Source organism: Dipodomys spectabilis, unplaced genomic scaffold (assembly GCF_019054845.1).
Source record: "Dipodomys spectabilis isolate Male_0828 unplaced genomic scaffold, ASM1905484v1 ptg000096l, whole genome shotgun sequence".
Taxonomy (NCBI): domain Eukaryota; kingdom Metazoa; phylum Chordata; class Mammalia; order Rodentia; family Heteromyidae; genus Dipodomys; species Dipodomys spectabilis.
The window spans coordinates 29,429,268-29,453,584 of record NW_024870773.1 but is presented as its reverse complement, the minus strand read 5'-3'; the positions used below and the strand labels follow the sequence as shown (position 1 = coordinate 29,453,584).

General features: G+C 45.2%; 1 protein-coding gene and 1 pseudogene across 1 annotated transcript; one reads left to right on the top strand and one right to left on the bottom strand.

Annotated features, from left to right (window-relative positions):
• Window positions 1-1,688: 1,688 nt before the first annotated feature.
• On the bottom strand, window positions 1,689-12,576 carry LOC122113015 (annotated as a pseudogene).
• Window positions 12,577-12,585: 9 nt separating this feature from the next.
• On the top strand, window positions 12,586-14,936 carry Gjd4 (gap junction protein delta 4). The gene is made up of 3 exons (XM_042685903.1): window positions 12,586-12,649; window positions 14,002-14,652; window positions 14,722-14,936. The coding sequence occupies exons 1-3, from the start codon at window positions 12,586-12,588 to the stop codon at window positions 14,934-14,936; spliced, it is 930 nt and encodes a 309-aa protein (XP_042541837.1).
• Window positions 14,937-24,317: the final 9,381 nt, after the last annotated feature.

Genomic DNA, 24,317 nt, shown 5'->3' with positions numbered 1-24,317 from the left:
GAAGACAGCATTTACATGTAAGGACATGTAATAATCAAGTTCCCCAGTATAACTCATGTAAGCCAGTAAGGAAACAGAAAAGGAGACCTTAAAGTTCCCATCTAAAGTTCATACCATTGCTGAAGCTTTTTGTTGTTGTTCTCTCTCTGAGTGTGTGTGTGTGTGCGTGCGTGTGTGTGTGCGTGCGTGTGTGTGTGTGTGTGTGTGTGTGTGTGTGTGTCTGTGTCTGTGTCTGTGTGTCTGTGCCTCTCCTGGGTCTTGAACTCAGGGCTTGGGCACTGTTCCTGAGCTCCTTTTGCTCAAGGCTATCACTATACTACTTGGGCCACAGAGCCACTTTCAGCTTTCTGAGTAGTTGTTGGAGATAAGAGTCTCATGGACTTGCCTGCCTGGGCTGGCTCTGAACCACAATCCTCAGATCTCGTCCTCCTGAGTAGCTAGGATTGCAATCATGAGCTGCCAGCAGCACCCAGCTGATTATATTTTTTACATTAACCATTAGGGTTTTTTCTCCTGAACCAAAATGGCCAAACAACACCAACAACTTATGTCAGAAATAAAGACTCTTGGGTCACCTCATTTTGCTGTAGAAGTTGAAAGGAGCAGCAATATGCTAATTCTGTTCTCAGGGCATCTACAATACTTACTTAGTCAAGGCTCAACGCAAGGAAATCTCCAGCTTTCAATATACACTTTCACCTTATTGGCAAAATCTATAGTCTTCGTTCTTTCCTTCCTTTTTCTTTTTCCTTTCTTTGTTCTTAATTTATTATATTTTCATTATCATAAAAGTCTATCATCGTTTGGTTTGTAAGCTGAAGGGAAAACTAGGGATCCATTGTTTAGGAATGGACAATAAAGGCACATCCTTACAAAGACAGAAAGAGGAGGTTCCCTCAGTGTCTAACCATGACCTAATGGAGTCCCCAGGTAGCAACAGACTTGATGTTGAATCATCAATGTCTACTAACCAGTGAAGGTTGCAAGCCTCAATCTTTTTTTTTTCTTAAGAGCTTAGAAATTTTATTAGGGTAGGTAAGCCTTCTTTATTGTATGCAACCATCCCAGAAGACCACACGGACACCATCATGTACAGGAGAAGGAGGTTTATCAGTGGGGTCATCTACCCCATGGGAGTGGGAGCTGTGTGGAGTTTGTCCCTATCCAGGTTCATTGTGGTAACTCTGGGGCTAGAGGGGGACATACTCTGGATGTGCAGCTCTGTCTGGGCAGGGAGTGGGAGTGTCCACCTGTCTGGGATCCCGGGGAGAGGCAGGGTGGAGTTCAGGTTTGGGTGGAGGGCCTTCTGGTGATGCATCTGGGGCAGATACAAGCTGCTCTGAGAAGTGTAGTGGGAGGGGCTGAGGGCCTGAGGTGGAGGGAGTGCTAACATTTATGACCATATGCTTTTTGTTAATTTAAATACTGGTAGCTTCATTGTGTCTCTCCTTCTGCAACAAAAAGCAAATGTGCACAGAAATGGGCAGCCAGGTTTAAATCAGATCTGCTTTGCTCTCGCTTCCACTTGGGCTGCCAGGAGATGTGAACATACTCGAACGTGCAAATAGATGTAGAACAAGAACAACATGGCTAAAAAACAAAACAAAATGAAAACCCCAAGCTCAAGCAACAACTTCCATCATGAGAGTAGAACTTTACATCCCACCCATCAACAACTAGCCTGGGCTTTATAGCATTTCCCTTGTCTGAGACCTTGCAGTATCTCTGAGTGAGTTAAAAACACTTCTGATAAGTATCCAGAATATCCTGAGCAGTGAGTGGGTCTTTCTAAGGCGTCTGGCTCTTACAAGCCTTATGAATATCAAACAAGTGGAATCGAACCATATCACGCCCTTCTACACAACCCAAGGAAGCTAGAGACATCTGGAATCTTCCAGATGTGGATCTTCCCATCATAGGAAGTCATAAGATCATCATGAAAAGGTGTGTCCTCTCCCAAGGGCCACAGCTGCTCTGGAGACACAAAATCCCCATGAAACTCCCTGTGGGCACACCTCACAAACATCCTAGGCCTGTGGTTCCACAGGGGTGGGACATCTACATTTGCCACAATGCTCAGGTTACTTGTGAGCCGAGAGTGGGACAATATCTTGGGCAAGTCATTAGAATCATACATGACCAGTGTGTCCAAAAGGCTGAGAGGTAGGTAGTTCATGATACTGACAAAACCTATGGTCAACTGCAGCCTGCGCTGCCATGTGTTCACATTTTGGTACTTTGAACGTGCTAGTGTTTATTCCAGGTTTCTCAAGGAACCCAAGGGGTGATATTCAGTAAGGATACTGTTGTCATCCTCACAGTAGCAAAGCAGTGTGACAATGTGTCTGCTTTGTGGTGATTTCAGCATCTGCAGTCCATGGAGGAAATCACCTTTCATTTCCAGATTCCTCAGCTGTGAGAGAGCAACTTTGTGTTCTTCCCACTCAGACAGAAAGACCTCCTGGAAGAGGAACAGACCGCTTATGCTCTGGGCTGGAAGAACTCATTGTGAAAGTAGCTTTCTCATAAAGACCCCATGCCCACATCTCTCTTCAGTCCATTCCCTCACATCATCTTCAAAGACTCCAACTGAAACTGTACAACTTTCATCACTCAGACTTAAGCCTCCAAAGCTTCTTCCACATGCACCTGATTCTTGAAAGTTCCTCTGGGCTTCTGCAACTGTTTCCTGTTGTAGAGTCTTCTTCTTCTTTTCCAGTCCATTCTCCACACAGCAGGTAAGGCCTTTTTCTGGAAGTCTGGACTTGCCCTGGCTAGTACGCCTAGGGTTGGCAGCATGCTTGAAAGCCCCAATCTTATAACTATAATTACTTATTTATTGAAAAATACAAGTTAATACAATAAGTGGTATGCTGTGCAAGATTTTTAAATGAAGTAAAATAAACCTAGCTAACAGAAAAACAATGCTGTACTACCATCAATGCTGTCTTGCAAGAATTCTTATTTTAAACATGATTTTTCTTGCAACTAGGAAAATATTATGAGTTAAAACAGAAACTTTGTTGTTGTTGCTGAAGTTGGACTTGTTATGTAGCCCAGGCTGGCCTTGAATTCATGATTGTCCTGCCTGAATATCCTGAATGCTAGAGTTATAGGGTGTACCCAGTTGGTCTCTCTGTCTCTCTGTGTCTCTATCTCTGTCTCTCTCTCCCTCTCTCTGTCTCTCTCTCTCACCTGGTCCTGGGGCTTGAATTCAGGGCCTAGGCATTGTCCTTGCGCTTTTATTGCTTTGGGCTAGCACTTTACCACATTTAGGCAAAGCTCCACTTCTGGTTTGTTTGATAACTAATTGGGGATAAGAGTATCATGGGCTTTCTTGCCTGAGCTGGCTTTCAACCGTGATCCTCAGATCTCAGCCTCCTGATTACAGATGTAAGCCACTGGGTTCCCAGCCCGCATTCTCTTTTTATGTCTGTGATTTCTTCTACCCTTCTCTGCTTTTCCTTTCCTTTCCTTTTATTCTCTTGCTTTTCATTTTTCTGTCTCTTATAAGAGTACAGTGTACTTCTTATCTGATTATACCAGGGTTAATTTTATAATTATTTTAGCATTTGTCCTAGTTACAATACTTGCAGACAGATGGGCATGCATCTGCATATGGCAAGGTAGATTGCAGATTGGTGGGAGAGGTATTTAGATTTAGAGATCTAGTAGAGCTAGATAATGGAATTCACATACAAATTTTGAGGCCAGTCATTCTAAATATGCCTAAGCATTTCAAAGAAAACAAATACAAAACCGGGCGTTGGTGGCTTACGCCTGTAATCCTAGCTACTCAGGAGGCTGAGATCTGAGGATCACGGTTCAAGGCCAGCACAGGAAAGGAAAGTCTGTGAGATTCTCATCTTCAATAAATCACCAGAAAACCACTGTGGCACTGTGGTCCAAGTGATAGAGTGCTTTCTTTGAGCTGAAGAGCTCAGGGACAGCGCCTAGGCCCAGAATTCAAACCGCACGACCGACAAAAAATAAAAATAACTAAAATTATATATATATATGTGTACATACATATATATATATAGAGAGAGAGAGAGAGAGAGAGAAGAATGGCTACGTTAACACCAGCAAGGTGCATTTCAATGGAGGTGTGCCTCAAGTGGTGGAGCACCAGCCTTGAGCAGGAAAAGATAAGCAAGAGGGTGAGGCCCTGAGTTCAAGCCCCACTACAAGCACACACAGAGAAAGCTAAAAGAAAGATACACGTCAGCACGAAGACCATTGCTAGAGATCCTAAGAGAGTCACTTCATAAAGATGAAAAGGTAGATTCAGCAAGAAGACACAAAAGTCTTAATATGTATATATAATAACCAAATTTTAGAACACATGAAAACAATCAGTTAGGAAATAACATTCATACTATTTTACGTTGAAAAGGGAAATGCTGCACATATATTTGCAAAGGTATTTTTATCCACATAAAGGTACTGGGTAAATAATAGTGTTAACGTGAGTGTTAGTAAGGTAACAGATTTGGCTTTGAACTTAACAAACTGAAAGGGGAAGAGGAAAGGGGTTAGGGGTAATTGGGGGTGGGGGGAGCGGAAACCAGAGCGTGTAATTGGGGTGAATATGAGCTAAGTACACAATATGCATGCATTTGTGAAAATGTCACAATGAAACCCTCTCTTTTGCATAATTAATAAAGGCTAATAAAAAGAAACATAAAAAAGAAGCCCACAATAATGTTAAAATACAGAGCATAGACACAGATTAAGATTTGGGTCATGTTGTAGGTTGATTTTCCATAACTCTGCCTTTCAGTTTTTGGATCAAGTAGATCATTAAGGCCCTGCTGACAGTGTCCATCTTGAGATACTAGTGCTTGGCCTTGTAGGCACCCTGGCAACTTCTTAGTCATCCCTGCTATGCCCAAGTGACCCCGTGATTCCCTCTCTGATTCCACTGGAACCCAGTGTTGGAAATGTAGTGGAGCAGCTGAGCGCCACGGCTCACACCTGTAGCTACTCAGGAGGCTTGAGATCTGAAGATCAAAGCCAGCTTGGGCAGACAAACCTGGGACACGCTTTTTAGTGCCAATTAGCGGGTAAAAAGCCAGAAGTGGAGCTGTGGCTTACGTGTAGAGTGCCAGCCCTGAGTGAAAAAGCTAAGTGGCAATGCCCAGGCCTTGAGTTCAAGTCCCAGAATGGCCACAAAATAATGTAGTAGAAGATTGCTATCAATATCAAATAAAGCCAGGCCTGTCCCTCAGGTCCACAGCAGGATTGTGTGGCAGTTCCCCCATTCTGCTCTCTATCCATTTTCCAAGCAGGCAAGGAGCTAATGATGCACACACACTAGGAGAATACCTTTGAAAAGGAAATTAGTTAGGGCTCAGGGTGGTTCACACCCTGAATTACAATTGATTAAGCCAGTTATGCCCTACTAAGGATAAGAAAGTGGTCATTCCTTGGGGAAAATCATCCTAAAATACGTACTTGGCTTAATCTTTTAAAACTCAGTCACATTTCTCAAGGAAATTGCTTGGAGTCAGTGCTGGGATTAGAATGGATTACTATGTCTGCTAACAAAAGGGGATGGTGCTGAAATGTGTTTTAATACCATTTTTCCCCCCAAGAGTGATAAATACAATTAACAGCATGACTTTTACAGACCTTTGCTGGTTTCAGGGAAGAGAAGTGACGACTCCAAAGATGCATCTCTGTCTCGCTTGGTGTCCTGCGCCACTTCCATCTTTGTGCCATGCAGAAGAAAACGTGATGCTGACCTGAAATGATTGAGGGAGCCCCGCCCCGTTTTGCCTCCTCCAATCGTGTGGTTTTAGGCAGTTCTGAAAAGTTGTGGAGCTGTATTCTCTTTGCCTTCGGCTCAAAATTTTGAAGACTTCAGGCCACAGGTGAAGTCTACAACCTTCTTCACCTGCAACCTGCCTTCTTCACAGGTGTGTGTAGAATATAAATATTACCTCTCTCCTTTTATGCCTTTATAAGAGGCCTATTTATTTTATTATTTTAATTTTTGGTACCTGTTCTGGGGCTTATACTCAGGGCCTGAGAGCTGTCCCTGAGCTTTGTTGTTCAAGACTAGCACTCTCCTCCTTGAGCCACAGCACCACTACTGGCTCTTTTGTGGTTAATTGGAGATAAGAGTCTCAAGGACTTTTCCTGCCTAAGGTTGGCTTTGAGCTTTATTCCTCAGATGCCAGCCTCCTGAGTAGCTAGGATGACAGGTGTGAGTCACCGGGGCCTGGAACTATTTGTTTTTGTTACATGACTATGTTGTAGTTATTTTGGGATTTGGAAAGTTGTTTAGGCTTTTATTGTTGGAAATGTGCTGTGTGTCTCTGTGTCTTTACTCTTGGCATATTGTCTGACATAGAGAAGGAACTCAATGTATTGTTGTTAAATAAAGTCTTCATTCTTGTCAAAAACAGTGAGCTCTCCACTATGTTTGTTAGGGAATAAACAAAACAGACAAAAGTTTCTTTTGTGGTACTATTCGTGTGTGTGTGTGTGTATACTGGGGCCTCAGAGCCTGGTGCTCTTGCTTGGATTTTTTACTCAAGGCTGATGCTCTACCACTTGAGCCACACTCTCGCTGCAAATTTTTTGCTAGGTAATTGGAGATAAAAGTTTCTTGGATTTATCTTCCAAGGCTGGGTTTGCATCTCCATCCTCAGATCTCAGACTGCTGAGCAGTTAGGATTATAGACACGAGCCATCGGTACTGGGGTTTGAACTTGGGACCTCCCACTTGCTAGCCAAGTGCTCTACCATGTGAGCCATGCCCCCAGCCTCTCCTTTAGTTTTCTCTGATAGCTCCCACTCTGGAATCAGTTCTTCTTAAAGCTATATTCACTAGCTTCCCACTACTATGACATACATCCAACTAAGGAAAATCAACTAAAGAAGAGAAAATTGTTCTTTTGGCTTGTGATCTTGGAGCCTTCAGTCCATGGGTGATTGGCCCCATTGCTTTGGTCTTGTGGAGAGACAGCAAACATGGCTGGGGCATGTGGTCAAGAAAAACTGCTCAGCTCATGATGAGATGCAAAGGAAGAGGAAGAGGCCAGCGTCCCACTATCCCTTTTAGGAGCACAACACTCCCAGTGACCTAACTTCCTCTCATTAGGCCCCACCTCTTAAAGGTTCTACCACCTCTTAATATACCACTTTAGAGACCAAGTCTTTAACACATGGATCCTTGGGGGACACTTAAGATACAAATTGTAGCAGAAGTTGAGGCAAAGTCTTTATGTGGGATGCAAAGTGAAGAGCTCTGAGTTCAGGTCCCAGCTCCTCTATTTACAAGCTGTGTGCCCTTGAGCCATCAATTGAGGAAGTGCCAGGCCTGGCTCCTGACAGGGACACAGGAGGTTTCTGTCCTAGTCCTGTTCCCACTCCTATGCAGATTACTCACTATGTTAGACATAAATGTGATCCTTTAGGGCTGGCAGTGGTATAATATTTGCTTAGCATGCTGGCAGTTCTTGATTCTATACCCAGCATCACAATAGTTAGTAGTAGTAGTAGTAGTAGTAATATAATAATAATAAATAGATCCTCTGAGAGCTGATGTTACTTGATCCAACTCTACTCTATCACTCACCATTCAATTTTAAAGTCTTGTCCATTTTTCTCATATTTAACTTTTCTTCTTTGTTTTCACAAGGAAATAGAAGGCAGTGACTACATTGCTGTGTTTGTGGATGTCCAGGCTCTACTCAACGCATAATGGGGTATTTCCTGCTCTCCCTCCACTGCTGTTCCTTAAGAGAAAAATAATTAAAAGACTTGCTAAGGAGAGCCCACCTCCCACATTGCTGGCAAATGGGGTGGGCCATTCTCTCAGAGATGGATTAGCTGTTGTCTGCTCTTCAAGACACTGCTGTCTGGATCCTCTGCTATGTCCTTAGTTGGTGACAAGCAGACTAGTCACTTGTTCCAAATTAAAGTGGCTGTAGATGTTTGGAGAATTAGTGTTCAACAGTTGTGAGTTTTAAAATAGATCCAATTCCTTTATCCTTCATTCCTCTTCTCCTATTTCATGGCAGAGGAGTAACAGAATGTAGATAGGAAACATGAACTGGCCCTCCTCCTCCTCCTCCTCCTACTCTTCCTCCTCTTCCTCCTCCTCCTCCTCCTCCTCTTCCTCCTCCTCCTCCTCCCCCTCCTCCTCCTCCCCCTCCTCCTCCCCCTCCTCCTCCTCCCCCTCCTCCTCCTCCGCCTCCTCCTCCTCCTCCTCCCCCCCTCCTCTTCTTCCTCCTCCTCCTCCTCCTCCTCCTCCTCCTCCTCCTCCTCCTCCTCCTCCTCCTCCTCCTCCTCCTCCGCCTCCTCCTCCTCCTCCTCCTCCTCCCCCTCCTCCTCCTCCTCCGCCTCCTCCTCCTCCATACTGGGGACTAGCCCGGTCCCCACATGTGCTATGCAATCACTCACTAAACTCTAGCTCTTTCCCTTGTTCAGAGATGTAGTCTCATTATATTGCCCAGACTGATCCTAATGGGAGTGTGTGTGTGTGTGTGTGTGTGTGCCACCATGTTTGGCTTAATTTGTCACTCTCAACAAGGCTCATTCACTTGCATGAAGGTACTATTACAGCCCCTCCCTCCCATCCCTCCCTCCCTCCCTCCCTCCCTCCCATCCCTCCCTCCCTCCCTCCCTCCCTTCCTTCTCTTCCCCTCTCTTCTCTTCTCTTCTCTTCCCTTCCCTTCCCTTCTCTTCTTTTCTCTTCACTTGAGCCACATCCCCTAGTCCTTTTTGCTTTAGTTATTATTATTATTATTTTAAAAAGGGTCTCCTCTCCTGTTTATGCTGGGGTTAGCTTGGACTGAAAGTCTCCTATTTATGTTTCCAACATGGCTGGAACAACAGAATATGCCCCCATATTCCTCATCTTTTCTTTAAAAACTGATTGTGATAGAGTGTCGCTAGATTTTTGCCTGTGCAAACTTTGATCCTCCCAATCTCTGTCTCTCAGCCTACACCCAATGTAGATAATCAAATTTCTTTTACATCCTGGTCAGCCAAAAATAATTCTGTGCTTTTATTGTTTTGTATCAAAATTTTTCTGGCCAGAATGGAAACATCAAATACCATTTAAGCTCTCTACAGAGGCTTGAGGGGGTTGTCCATGTTTTATTTCAGCTGCACAGTGGAAGGTGGACGGAATAGATTTTAAGGTGGCTTCCATTTGCAGAGTCACATAGTTCAGACGTGTGGAAATGGAGCTTGGAGGCCTGTGAGGTGACCGAGGGCCTCAGGAGTGGTGTGGTTTGGTGGATGGATGACCAGTTTCAGAAGTGACTGACCTGTACCCTCCACCCAGCAGGCTTACAGTTCAGTAACCATCCTTAAAAATTGTAGCTGTGCTAGGTGCCAGTGGCTCACACCTGTAATCCTAGCTACTCAGAAGTCTGAAGTCTGAGGACTATGGTTCTAAGCCAGCCAGGGTAGGAAAGTCCATGAGACTCTTATTGCTGCCGAACACAGGTGGCTCAGCTCATGCCTGTAATTCTAGTTACTCAAGAGGCTGAGATCTGAGGATCGTGGTTTGAGGCCAGCCCAGGTAGAAAAGTCCCCCTGAGACTCTTATCTCCAACTGACCACTCAAAAACTGGAAGTGTAGCTGTGGTTCAAGACGATAGAGTGCTAGCCTTGAGCACAAAGAGGCTCTGGGACAAAGCCCAGGCCCTGAGTTCAAACCTCCCGACTGACAAAAAAAAAAAAAAAAAAAGACTCTTATCTCCAATTAATCGCCCAAAAACTAGAAGAAGAGCTGTGGCTCAAATGGTAATGCACCATCCTTGAACAAAGAAGCTTAAAGACAGCACCCAGGCCCTGAGTTCAAGACCCAGTAGTGGTGAAAAAAATGTAGCAGGGTTTTTGGCAAGTGTGCCCTTCTGTAGTTTGAAGAAAGTGCGTGGTTTTGTTTCATTGAGAAATGCTTCTTACCTAAGCTTAGCTGGGGCAGGAACAATGCTTTTTTTCACCTGCACTGGGACAGAATTTATACCTCTCTGCTTAGAATCAGCCCAGCTGCCATGAAAACAAATTTTGCTGTGTAGGCAAGAGATACTGGGAAGCTGTAGAATTCAGGTGAACAGGAGTTGAACATACAGCTAAAATACGACAGCTTTGGAGTCACATGCTAGTGGCTCACACCTGTAATCCTTGCTACTCTGGAGGACAAGGTCTGAGGATTGCACTTTGAAGCCACCCCAGCCAGGAAAGTCTATGACACTCTTATCTCCAGTTAAGTGCTCAGAAAAGGCTGGAAATGGCTCTGTGGCTCAAGTGGTAGAGAGCTAGCCTGAAGGAAAAAACAATGTCAGGGGCAGCGCCCAGGCTCTGAGTTCAAGAGGCAGGACCAGCACCCACAAAAATGATTATTAATAATCAGTCGACTAATTAAAAAATCAGAAGTGGAGCTGTGGTTCAAGAGGTAGAGGGCTAGCTGTGATTTAAAAAAGCCAAGTGTAGGCCCGGCGCCGGTGGCTCAGGCCTGTAATCCTAGCTACTCAGGAGGCTGAGATCTGAGGATCTCGGGTCAAAGCCAGCCAGGGCAGGAAAGCCATGAGACTCTTATCTCCAATAAACCACTAGAAAACCGGAAGTGGCGCTGTGGCTCAAGTAGTAGAGCGCTTGCCTTGAGCTGAAGAGTGCAGGGACAGCACCCAAGGCCAGAGTTTAAGCCCCATGACTGACCAAAAAAAAAAAAAAAGCCAAGGGCTCACACTCTGGGTTCAAGTGCTCAGGCTCTGAGTTCAAGCCCCAGCACTGGCATGTACACACACACACACACACACACACACACACACACACACACACACACACACACACAAAATATGAATGCTTTGAGACCTTAGGAACAAGGCTTTCCTTGTTCAGTGACAACTCTCTTCTTACCTAAGTTGATGGCTTTTTGGTAAGTCTAGTGTGGGTGAGGCTGGTAACACAGCAGCTACCCTAGCTTACCGCTTACCTGGGCCTGTGGCACATTCGACTGTCAGAAAAGGAGTCTCTTTTGCTAGTAGGTTTACATATGCAGATGAGATGAAAATGTATATGTTAATCTGTTTTGCTGGTGCAGCTGTGAACATTTGCTTTCTATGCACAGCCTAGAAGAAGTCATTTAAATCCTGAATACAAGTAAAACATTCATTTCTCAAATTAGATAATGGGGCTAGCTGTTAAATACTGAAAAACCAGACAAATGCCAGCATTTCCCTTCTAAACTAAACTCTATTTTCCTAGCTACCTTTTTCACTTTGAGTGTGATAGGTTTTTGGAGGTCACAGTGTAATAGAATTTTGGAGGTGAACTCCTGTTCACCTGCTCTGGAGGTCAGAACTCCAGTCCCCCAGCCCTACCCTGATACCATATTCTTGGCAAGAAATCAAGATGAAAACCAAGTCACAGATGATGCAATTGCCTGGGTACTGTTCTGTATGCTCTAGGTCTTTCCTGTGTATTTGGCAAAAAACAGCTAGAAGCAGAGCTGTGGCTCAAGTGGTAGGTTGCCAGCCTTAAGCAAAAAAATGAAGGGACAAAACCCAGGCCAGGGAGTCAAGCCTCACTACCAGCACAAAACAAAATAAAACAAAAACAAAACAAGACAAGCTCTCAAGGGAAAGTGAAAGTTCACATTTACAACTCAGTTTAAACATAATCTAGATGCCCAGCCTTGCAGCCCATATATAAGGAGTTCACCATGATGGGAATTTGATAAATTGTGATTGATGCCAGCAGGTCCAAATGTAATATTTCGTTATAAATTTGATGACAATCATTAATCAGATTTAGGAGCTCACCCCCTGCTGAATAGGGCTGGGAGACAGAAAGGGAATATGCAGTCTATGATAATTTCCCAGGTTGTTTTGGGATTGAAATTCCACTTTCTAGTACTTAATATGCTAGGTTTTCTGCATGTCATTACTTCCCCAACACCTGTCACAAATGGTGATTCTGCTTATAGCAAGACGCAGATATGGAGGCATTCAGTGACTTTCCCATTCAGTGAACAGGGGCTGTCCGGGGCTCAGCAGCAGCCTTTTGTCTCCTGGGGCCCAGTCCGAGGCTGTGTGACAGGGAGGGACTGCCCTATGCTTCCCTCAGTGGTCCAGGCCTTCAGCTGGTAGAATGATGTTGGATGTGTCTAGCAGAACACAGAGTGAGCTCTCCAGGGCTTCCTGCAAGCAAGAAGTGCTTTCCAAAGAGATACCAGCTTTTGAACAGAGAAACTTACTTGGCCAGTTAACAGTTTTCTTTCTTGGGCTAAAGGTAGTTGCTTTTATTATATCCCGAAGCGCCTGGCTGTCTTGGTGGAGACAAATGAGCACAGCGGCAGCCTGGAATATCCCAGCCGGGTAAGAATAGCCACAGGAGAGACCACTCCCGCTCTGCCCCCTGCACTTGTCAGGAATGCTTTGCTTCAGAGGCAAAGGACCATCTTGACTTGGAGACGGCAACCCTCACTTCTTGCTTAGTCCTGGGTGCAGATCTTAACTGTCAGAGCTTCAACTCTCACCTGGAAACACATTCGTTTCTCTGAGGATCTTCAGCCTCCTTGGAGATTCCAGGCAGCTGCAAGGCTGCCATTCTGGAAGCATGGAGAACTTGGACCTGATGGGCTTCCTGATCATCACGTTAAACTGTAACGTGACTATTGTGGGTGAGTCTCAGGGAACCCTAAAACTCTCACTCTGATGTTGTTTTTGTTGTGTCTGACCTGGGTCTTTCTTAAAGAGCTGGGTGTATCCTATAATTTAGTTTGCTTCGTCCATCCTTAAAGAAAGGCCAGTGTAGCTGAACACTGGTGCTCACGCCTGTTATCCTAGAAACTCAGGAGGCTGAGATCTTGAGGTTTACAGTTCAAAGCCAGCCCTGTCACGAAAGTCCAGGAGACTCTTATTGCCAATTAACCAGCTAAAAGACAGAAGTGGAGCTGTGACTCAAGTAATAGTACACCAGCAATAAAGCTACAGGACAGTGCCCAGGCCCTGAGTTCAAGCCCCAGTACTACTACCAACAACAACAAAAGAAGAAAGAAAGAAAGGAAAAAAGAAAGAAAGGCCAGTGTATCAAGGAGGAAAAGGCCGTACAAACTTGGGCTGTCTCCTGACAGCTCCTTGCTGTACAGTACCATGGAAGGAAGCCTGGGCATGAGCACCTTTCTCTCACTGGGTCTCTTCTTGCTGACATGGGGTGCTGAGGTTAAAGGCGGACGCAGGTGGAAGCTGGTTTGTGTAAGCCTCTTTTGGGGCTACTTTACCAGAAAAAAAAATAATATTGAAAAGGTTAATGAGAAAGTAATGTTTGGCTTATGTTTTTTTTTCTCCTTCTAGCTTTTGCATATCCTTGAAGCTTCATTTGTTTAGTAATTTCTCTTTGGTAGTTTCAACCGAATTCCAATTTTAGTTTGGTTATACTTATTTTAGTTTAATTTTTGTGGTGTTGAGGATGGAACATGGGGCCTAGGGCGTGCTAGCAGTACTCTATCACTGAACCATACCCCCATCCTCCTCTGTGTGTGTGTGTGTGTGTGTGGTGTGCACACATGCCAGTCTGGGACTTGAACTCATGTCCTTACACTCAGCTTTCTTTCCGATCGCCAGTGCCTTGCCACTTGATCCATGCCCTCAGTCTTATTTTTTATTTCTGCTGATTAATTGGAGATGGAATCTTTTGAACCTTTCTGTCCAGCCTGGCATTGAACCTTGGTCCTCCAAATCTCAACCTCCTGAGTGGCTAGGAATTCAGACGGTGAGCCAGTGGCTGGTAGTGGGGCGGGGGAGGGGGGGGGGGTGAACTCAAGGCCTTTCACTTGCTGGTGCTGACACACTACCCCATAAGCCACACGCTTCGCCTGGGTTTGATCTCCAGCGACCACGCGTACATTAAGCGAGATAAAGGGTCCAGCGCTATTGCTGTCACCACGCACAGCAGCACCGACTCAGCTCTCCAGTCTCAGCCACAGGAACGACTCAGCCGCCCATTGACACGAGGGTGCTTGCTCTTTTCCAGGCAAGATCTGGCTCATCTTCACCCTGCTGGTGAGGATGCTGGCGGTGGTCTTGGCAGGGTACCCCATCTACCGGGACGAGCAGGAGCGGTTTGTCTGCAATACGCTACAGCCGGGCTGCGCCAACGTTTGCTACGACGCCTTCTCGCCGGTGTCGCCCCTGCGCTTCTGGCTGGCGCAGAGCGTGTCGGTGCTCCTCCCGTGCGCCATCTTCAGTGCCTACGTCCTGCACCGGGGGGCCCAGCTCGCCGCCTCGGACGCAGGCGCCGGGGCCCGCCGGCCCTCGGACCTGCCCGGCGGAGACGGGCGCTGGCCAGCCCCGCGCGGGGCCGGGCGCCTCCGCTCCGTGCCCGACTTCTCCGCCGCCTACCTGGCGCACGTCTCTCTGCGGACGCTGCTGGAGGCTGCGTCCGGGGCCCTGCACTACCTCCTCTTCGGGTTCTGGGTCCCCGAGCGCTTCTCGTGCGCGCGGCCGCCCTGCTCCAGCGCGGTGGACTGCTACGTGTCGCGGCCCACGGAGAAGGGCGTGCTGATGCTGTTCTTCTGGGCGGTGAGCGCGCTCTCCTTCCTCCTGGGCGTCGCCGACCTGGCCTGCGGCCTGCGGAGGAGCGGGGGCGCGGGCTGCGGGCCGCGGGCGCGGGGCAGCTCCCCCGGCCCGGCCCCGAGCGGGCGGGCGGCGGCGGCGGCGGCGGCAGGCGTGTGCGCCCTCCCCGGCGAGGCAGGGCGCGCGGGGCTTCCGGAGGACGGCCGGAGCCGGGCCGCGTCTTCGGCCGGTGACCAGACGGCGACGGCCGACACGCAGCCCAGAGGCGGGCCCCTGGGCTCTCGAGCCCACCTGGCTGGGCACGACTGCGCCCCGCGGCTGCAGCCCCCCGGCCGGCCGGCCTCCGAGGGCAGCGCTCCGCACCTGCGAGCCCAGAAGTCCGAGTGGGTCTAGAGCGCCGCGCGGCGCAGCGAGCGCAGCCGTCCAGCAGGCGTCGCTGTCCGGCGCGAGGCGCCGGGTCCGCCAGGCCGCCGGCCCGCTGGCCCCCGCTGGCCCCCGCTGGCCCCCGCTGGCTCCCGCTGGCCCCCGCTGGCCCTCGTTGGTCCTCGTTGGTCCCTGTTGGTCCCGTTGGCCCCCGCTAGGCCCCGCTGGCCCCCGGTGACCCTCATTGGTCCCTGTTGGTCCCCGCTGGCCCCCGCTGGCCCTCGTTGGTTCCCCGCTCGCCCTCGTTGGCCCGCTGGCCCAGATCGCCCGTACGAGAACAGAAAAGCCATCTTCACCAGTCCGGGCAGCACCTCAACCTGCACTGAGCAGACACGAGCACAAGTAGACTTCTGGGTGTGTGAAGGAATGTAATTTACAGAACACTCTCTTGACCTTCAAACACCCTCACCAGCTAACAATTAATTAGAAACCTCAGGTCGCTGGTTACCGTGAGATTGCTATGCAGGCTACACTCTGGCTGTTTTATGAATAACACTTGTAATTATATTTTATATAGGAGTCTTATATATTATTAATACAACAATCATAACATAAAATTATGTATAATTAAAAACCAATACAATATATAATTATAATCAATATAGGAGTATATGATTATTATTGTGTGTGTGCACGCATGCACGTGTGTACTTGCGCTGTGTTCTGGTGGCTTGAACTCAGGTCATGAGTACTGTCCCTTAGCTTTTTTGGCTCAAGGCTAGTGTTCTACCACTTGAGCTACACCTCCACTTCCAGCTTTTTGGTGGTTAACTGGAGCTACTTTTCTGCTTCCAATGATCCTCAGATCACGGCCTCCTGAGTAGCTAGGATTACAGGGATGAGCCACCGAGCTCTGTTATTAACAATATGTGCTTAATGTAAAGCTGGTTCTCTTACATTAGTACAAGTTGTTAATCTTTTGATGCTTTGGGGTGGATTTTGATAGATTGTTTTGCTTTTCTGCTTGGTGAAAGTTATATTGTTCATATACGTCATCACTTGAGACTTCTTTAATAAAATGGATTACATTACATGGGCACTTCTTGCTTCATTGTGGTAAGGGAGCAAGGACCAGTGCAGAAAACATTGCTCATAACATGTTGGCTAGGGACTAGTTATATTGTTGCTGCATATGAGTGTAAGGTACCCGGATGTGGCTGAACCCATGGCTGGTTCAGCTGTCCCTGGTGTATTTGCTAAGAAGTTGCCCTCACCCTGTAGCAAGAGTAATTTTGCTGTTGATGAGTGACTATAGAATTGTCACAAGGTTTGCAGTCTAGGTTTTGCCTGTTTACTTTAGAGAGCTGCACAATTAAGACTGTCCTGAGAGAGTTCAGTTCTAGAGAAGTAGATGAGAAAAACGGAGTGTAATGGTAGACATTTTTTATATCATACATTACATCATATGTTACATCATCTCTCTTCCTCTCTCTGTCTTAGTTTTTGCACCCCAACCCACTTAAAGTTGTAATCTATGCCTTAAACCTTTCTTTAACATTGAGACTCACATCTGGCACATAGTAGTCACTCAATAAACATCACTTTTTAGTCCCGTAGTCCTGAAGTACTCAGACATCATCTGGGTTGATGTCCCTCACCATGAATAATTTGGTGAACTCTTTGAGGTTGTGTTCAGTCTCACAGGACCCTCAAGAATCTCTTCCTAAGCCTTAATAATGTTCAGTGGTGAAAGGTAATGAAGTCAACAAACATGGTACCATGAGCCTATGCAGGGTCCTGGGTAATTGCAGGAAAGAGGAGATGACTAAGCAGAGCTCAGACCACCGACTCAGGAGGACTGGGCAGAGCATGGCTGTGTTCCTTCTACCTTTGAAGTCTATGCTCAAGTTTGGGTTTTCAAACAAGTGTAGTTTTTATGTGGGTGGTGCTGGGTAGAGTTGCTTTGGACTCTGTTGATGCCCCATGTCCTACCATAAGAGTGCAGAGTCTGAGGTTTGTGCCATGGAAATTGCACATGCTCCTCCAGCATTGATTGCTCAGAGAGGAGGCAGGTACTGAGCCAAGGTGGAGGAAATAATCTGGAATGTTTTTTGTGTGCTGGACCTGGAACTTGAACTCAGGGCCTGGGTGCTGTCTCTGAGCTTTTGTGTTCAAAGCTAGCACTCTACCAGCACGCTACTAGTCCTACTAGTCGAGCCACAGCTCCACTTCTGGGTTTTTGGCTTGTTAATTAGAGATGAAAGTTTCTCAGGCTTTCCTGCGTTGGCTGGCTTTGAGTCATGATTCTTATAGCTCAGTCTCCTGAGTAGCTAGGGTTATAGGCTTGAGTGATCGGCACCTAGTTTAGATCCGGGCTCTTATTCCTTATCCACCATTACTTGGCAGTTGCTTTAATCCTCTGGGCTTTGGTTTCCTGCTTTGAGCAGTGACAGTTCTGGACTAGATGATTCCTTAATGTTCTAAGTTCAAGACTCTATCAACGAAATGTGTGACTGTCAGTCCTTTTAGTATTGATAAAGATTGATTTAGTAGCCATCTTGCTACCTACTCAAGCACAGATTTCCATAAGATAAAATGGTAAGAACAGGGGCTGGGAAGGTGGCTCAGTGGTGGAGCGCTTGCCTTGCATGCCTGAGGCCCTGGGTTCAATTCCTCAGCACCACATAAGCAAAAAGAAAAAAGCCAGAAGTGGCGCTGTGGCTCAAGTGGTAGAGCGCTAGCCTTGAGCTGAAGAGCTGAGGGACAGCGCCCAGGCCCAGAGTTCAGGCCCCATGACCAAAAAATGGTAAGAACAATCCAACAAAATACTAGAGATGGGCCAATTATTATTATTACTACTACTATTATTTTTCTCACTGGTGAATTATTATTATTACTATTCTTATTGTTATTTCTCTCTTGGCAATACTGAGAATTGAACTGAGGGCTTCAGGATGAGACCAAATTACAAAGAAGTGCATTTCTTTTTGATGGAAATAGGATTTGAACCCAGGGCCTCACACTCACTAAGCAGGCGCTCTACCATTTGAGCCACACTTGCAGTTCCAAAAGAAAAGTGGTATATTTCTTGAGATTTTAGAGGCTAGGAATTTCAAGAGAAGAGGTGACATCTAGTGAGCTCTTGTTACATCATGGTGTGGAAGAGGGCATCACACAGAATAGCAGCAAGCATGGTAGCTCAGGGCTCTTCTTACAAAGATACTGATGTCTTTGTAGAGACAGTATATCCTCCAAATATTACCTAATCCTACTTCCCTCACAAAGGCAACCCTTCACATTCCTCCATGTTCCTCCCACAGAGAGATAGCTTCTACCTCCTGCCTAGGGCCAAGGCAGTATGCACATTAAGGTACAGCTGCTGTAAAAGGTAAGCCTAACTTCAGGACAGAAGTTTTGTAAACAACAAGAGTGTTCATCTTTGACAGGCAGCTCAGTTCTAGGTGGTGACTCAAGGCAACCTCTACCTGGCAACTCCACCATGCTGTGCCCACAGATACCTTGATTGCTGTAGGAGAGACCAGAGAGACCCACAGACTCAGCCTGGAGAGGATACCAGTGTATCTGGCCACATTCTTGGAGTAGAACTTGATTCTAAAGGCAGTGGAGTTTTAGAAGACAGGCCAAAAGGAGAACAAGTTTGAGTGAGCAGTTAGCCAATGATTGTCTCAATAGGACCATAAGAGTAATGTAATAAATTATCTATTTCCTTCCATGAAACTTAAAGAGCCAACTTATAACCTAAGCAGCCAACAAACTGAGATAAGACCTCCATCACCTGTGACAGGGAGAGATCAAGGACAGATAAATGTTCCAGGTGACAGAGGATGAAACAATGACCATAGTGTAAAGGTTGGAACTGAAGGAAGAATCTTTGGAGACTAAAGGAAAGGACAAGGGTTGAGGCAGATAAAGATGGCCACAGGAGGTGAGGGAAGATCCGAAGGTCAGATGTGAAGGTGAGAAGAGGTTCTGAGGGTGGTGAGATAGAGGAAGGATTGAATTCTGGATTAGCTACTGGAAGAAATAGGAGAGAGAGTTGACCACTGACATGTAAAAGAGACATTTTAGTATCCCTTGGTTAGAAGATCAGAACATTTATTGAGTGCCTACTGAGGCCAAGAGCACAGACCAGCAGTACTATTGTACAGATAAAGAAACTGAGGCTCATAAAAGAAACAAAAATCAAAACAACATTGAGATTCCACCTCACCTCAGATAGAATAGCTGACAACAACAAATGCTGGCGGGATGTGGCCAAAGGGAATACTACTACACTGTTGGTGGGAATGTAAACTTGTTCAAGACTCTGGAAAGCAGTATGGAGATTCCTCACCAGACTAAATATAGATCTTCCCTGTAATCCAGTAATTCCATACCTGGGCATTTATCCAATACAGTACAAACATCACACTAAAGCTACCAGCACAACCATATTCCTTGCAGTATTGTTTACCATAGCCAAGATATGGGATCAACCCAGATCCCCCTCAGTGGATGAATGGATCAAGAAAATGTGGTGTGATTATATATAACATGGAATGCTACTCATCCATCCAAAAGAATGACATTGGCCCATTCATAAGGAAATGGAAAGACCTGGGAAAAATTATATTACATGAAGTAAGCCAGAGCCAAAGAAATATAGGTTGCTTGTTTTCCCTCATTTGTGGTAACTGTAATATGCCTAAAAATCTACAAGTGAACATACTGAATGGTTTAAAAAAATACACTGGGACATGATAAATTCTACAGGTCTCTAGACATTCACGCAGTGAGGCCAAAGGAAGATATGCATAGGAGTGGATCACAAAGGCTCAAAAGCTATGTGCATATGATCATATTACATGATGTTTTATGAAATGAAATCTAAGAAAAGGAAAGGAGATTTTTTTTGTTGTTTTTATCTTCTTTTCCTTATATCTTGTTAGTTTGTTTCTCTTTGGTAAGGGGAGATCACAGAAAAGGTGGAACAAAGTGAAAAACAGATACAACAGTGGCTCTCACTAGACTCTGTGGAAAATGAACTGTTTATCTTGTGGGTGAGGACGTGGGGGAAAAACTGGGAGAGAGAAAGAGAAGGGGAGAAGACATGTTTCAAAAAGGAATCATACTCATTACCTGATTCATGCAACTGTAACCTCCCTGTGTATCACCTCTACAATAACAATAATACGTATACATATGTATGTGTATACGTATATATATATATATATAAATGAAACTGAGGCTTACTGGTAATTATCTTATAGTCATGCAGCAGGAGAAACTAAACTCAAAAAAATCTGTGTTCCTTCTCCACACTTAGCTAATTCTTACAACTTGGCCCCAGACAGGAAAAAATGTCATATATATACCCCAATCAACAGTTGGCTTGCTCTAGGCTTTCTCCTTTTCTGCTCTGAACACAGAGAAAAATGTATGGCCACAGAGGGCTCTCTTTGCCAACTGCTGATTTCTTAATCAGCAGAGAATTTCCAAGATTCTTGATTAATCTGTTCATTTCATAGATCTCTCATCTTACCAGCTGTGTTAAAGTTTTATTTGCATCTATCTTTTAATTAATTAATGAATTAATTTAGTGCCAGTACTGGGGCTTGAAATCAAGGCTTCAAGTTCTTGCTTAGTTTTTTCAGTCAAGGCTAGTGCTCTGCTACTTGCACCAGGCCTTCACTTCCAGATTTTTGCTAGTTAAGGGGTGATAAGAGTCATGGACTTTCCTGCCTGGGTTGGCTTTTGAACCATGATCTCAGACTCCTGAGTAGCAAGGATTACAGGTGTGAGCCACTAGCACTGGTCTCACATCTGGCTCTTTTATCAGTTACCCAACATGCACAGAATCTGTCTGATCTGGTAGAAGGTACCTCCACTGTGTCTTTTACATAGTTTAAATGTCAAAAGTCAGACAAACTCTAACAAGTCATTAAACAGAGGTGTGAAATGATATTTCTATAATTCTTAGATTTTTTCTGGGTGAGTTTTAGGTTAAATTACCTATTGAAGGCTCAGCTTTTGATTTGACTCTTCAAGCTTGGATACTATAAATGCATTGGAGAAAAAAGGCTCCCTATGTCCATCAACTACACTTTGTTGAGCATGGCCAATCAGAGAAAGGACTATAAGGAGGCAGCGCAAGATGAAACAAGAGAGTGTCCTGGAACTTCTTAGGGGATGGAAGGAGGAAGTACATGGCACTGAAAAGTCAAGAGGGAAATAATGCTAAGGCCCTGGAGTCCTGAAGACTAACTATATGTAAGAAATGCAGAGATGGAGGAGGAGGCCAGGGCAGGGAGTATGAAGCTTAGGCACTTCCTTTACTTGGGGAGATTAAAGTCAAATTCCAGTACTAGAGGACAAGAAGCAGGATTTATTTATTTGTTTTGATGTCAGTTCTGGGTCTTGAACTCAGTGCCTGGGCACTGTTCGTTAGCCTTTTTCCCCAGGAGAGCCCTACCGCTTGAGCCGTAGCTCTACTTCCAGCTTCTTGGGATTAACTGGAATTAAGAGTCTTAGGGCCTTCTTTGCCTGGCTGTCTTCGAATCCTGATTCTCAGATCTAAGCCTCTCAAGTTTCTAAGATTACAGGTAGAGCCATAAGTGCCCAGCTCAAGAAGCAGGGTTTAATAGGCCAGTGTTTGGAATTAGGTTTGGAGTAGCAAGGATAGGGTGTGAGCTGGACTTTGGCCACTGGCTTTGGACACTGAGGCCTTTGTGTATACATGGCTTGACTAAGGGAATAGTGGGTGGGACCCACCTATAATTGACATAAAGATAAGCCAGTAACTTCACACTTAGGAACCAGGCCCTGAAAGGTTCACGGAAGAACCTTGAAACAAAAGAACAAAAGATTCCTTTAGGTCAGTCCAAAGTAAAGGATTGTGGCCTTCCTCACTAAAGATGCTGGAAATTCAGCAGAAAGACATTTCCCCAATAGACTAATATCCCTGGGTATTTTATTTTATTGTACATATTTTTTATTGTAAAGATACTGTACAGAGGGGTTACAGTTACATGAGCAAGGTAATGAGTACATTTCCTATCAAACATTGTTACCTCCTCCTTTGTTTTTCTCCTACTATCCCTTCCCTCCCTACCTCCCCAACTCCCCCTGCCCCCCCAGCGAAGTTGTAAAGTTCATTTTCAACATAGTATCTTGTACATCTCTTTGTTACAATGGGTCAACCTGTACCCTTATTTAAGCGTTTTGTTATTTCCCTTCCACTCTCCAAATTAGAAAAAAAATGTATATACAAGATGCAGGGTACTGGAATTAAATATAGTGAAAACAAGGGTTATACCATGGGGGAAGAACATACAAAAGATACAAAAAAAAATCACATAATACATTATGAGCACATTAAAAACAACAGCAAGAAAGAAAAAAGCTCTTGTGTCCCTATCTTGGGGTTCATTTAGCTTAGCATTATCTTATATGGTCATATGTTTTGGCCTTTTCTGCTTGTCCTAGGCATATACTAGTTATTGCAAATAAGGGAAACCATGGCCTATGTTTCTTTGGGCCTGGCTTACTTCACTTAATATAATTTTTCTAAGTCTTTCCATTTCCTAACAAATGGTATGGTGTCATTCTTCCTGATGTAGGCATAGAATTCCATTATATATATGTATATATATATATGTATGTTTATATATATATATATCACATTTTCTTGATCCATTCATCTACTGAGGGGCATCTGGGTTGGTTCCATATCTTACCTATGGTAAATAATGCTGCGATAAACATAGTTGTGCTGGTAGCTTTAGTATAGCTTTGTCTGTGATCCTTTGGGTAAATGCCCAAAGTGGGATTGCTGGGTCATAGGGGAGCTCTATGTGGAATCTTTTGAGGAACCTCCATACTGCTTTCCAAAGTGGTTGACAAGTTTACACTCCCACCAACAATGCAGTAGGGTTCCCCCCTCTCGGTCACATCCCCTCCAGCATCTGTTGTTATTAGAATTCTTGATTTTAGCCATTCTAACTGGGGTGAGGTGGAATCTCAGTGTTGTTTTGATTTGCATTTCTTTTATGGCTAGAGAGGTTGAGCATTTATTCATGTGTCTATTGGCCATCCTTCTTTCCTCTTCAGAGAAGTTTCCCTTTAAGTCTTTAGCCCACTTGTTTATTGGGCAGTTGTTTCTTTGAAGATTTGTTGTTGGGGGATTTAATTTTTTGAGTTCTAAGTATATTTTAGATATGAGACCCTTGTCTGTTGTATGGCTAGTGAAGATCTTCTCCCAATCTGTGGGCTTTCTATTGATCTTGCTAGCTATGTTCTTTGTCCTGGCTATTTTAATACCAACATTTCCTAACCCACTTTTATTCAGTAGGAGCTGTTGACTCAGAAAGCAGATTTTCTTTATGTTATGTTTACACTCTACAGAAATCCTTGCATGCACACTTTCTGGATTGCCTAGACTCTGGATGGACTTGGTGAACAAAGATATTAATAGCAAATTTCACTTTTTTTTGCCAGTCCTGGGGCACACAGGGCCTGGGCGCTGTCCCTGAGCTTCTTTTGCTCAAGGCTAACACTCTACCACTTGAGCCACAGCACCATTTCTGGCTTTTTCTGTTTATGTGGTACTGAAGAATTGAACCCAGGGCTTCATGCATACTAGGCAATTGCTCTACCACTAAGCCACATTCTCAGCTGCAAATTTCACTTTAAATTAAGGAACTACAGGATGGGGCTTAGTATCTGAGGGAAAAAAATATAGGAGCCATCCAGAAAACATAAGCAGAAGAGCCAGTGCCAGTGGCTCACACCTGCAATCCTAGTTATGCAGGAAACTGAGATCTGAGGATCAAGTTTCAACGTCTGCCCAGGCAGGAAAGTCCAGGAGACTCTTAAGCACCAAAACCATCAGAAGTGGAGGTGTGGCTCAAGTGCTAGTCTTGAGCACAATAGCTCAGGGATAGCATCCAGGCCCTGTGTTCAAGCCTTAGGACAACATAAGAAAGAAAGAAAAAGAGAGAAAGAGAAAAAGAGAGAGAGAGAGAAAGAAAGAAAGAAAGAAAGAAAGAAAGAAAGAAAGAAAGAAAGAAAGAAAGAGGAGAGAGGGAGGGAGGGAGGGAGGGAGGGAGGGAAGGAAGGAAGGAAGAAAGGAAGGAGTGAGGAAAGGAAGGAGGAAGGAAAGAATGATGGAAGGAAGGATAGAAGGAAAGAAAGAAAGAGAAAGAAAACCAACAGAGGGCTGGAAGGACTCTGCAAATGTGATTTTCTCATTTCTTGAATGGTTCCATCCCAAGTCTGTGGTAGGACCTCCAGGAGATCTCTGGTCTGATGGATGGCAAGGCAGTGGTGTGGGTCTGGGGAAAGGCTTCTGGGTTGTGTGGGCAAAGTTGTGTTTTTTTTGCTAAGGAAATAACACTGCTGGTAATCCAAATG

Coding starts and splice junctions, on each gene's coding strand:
- Gjd4 (XM_042685903.1), top strand. CDS start 12,586: ATGGAGAACTTGGACCTGATGGGCTTCCTGATCATCACGTTAAACTGT. Junction 12,650..14,001: donor CTGTAACGTGACTATTGTGG/GTGAGTCTCAGG, acceptor GCTCTTTTCCAG/GCAAGATCTGGCTCATCTTC. Junction 14,653..14,721: donor GGCGCGGGGCAGCTCCCCCG/GCCCGGCCCCGA, acceptor CCGGCGAGGCAG/GGCGCGCGGGGCTTCCGGAG.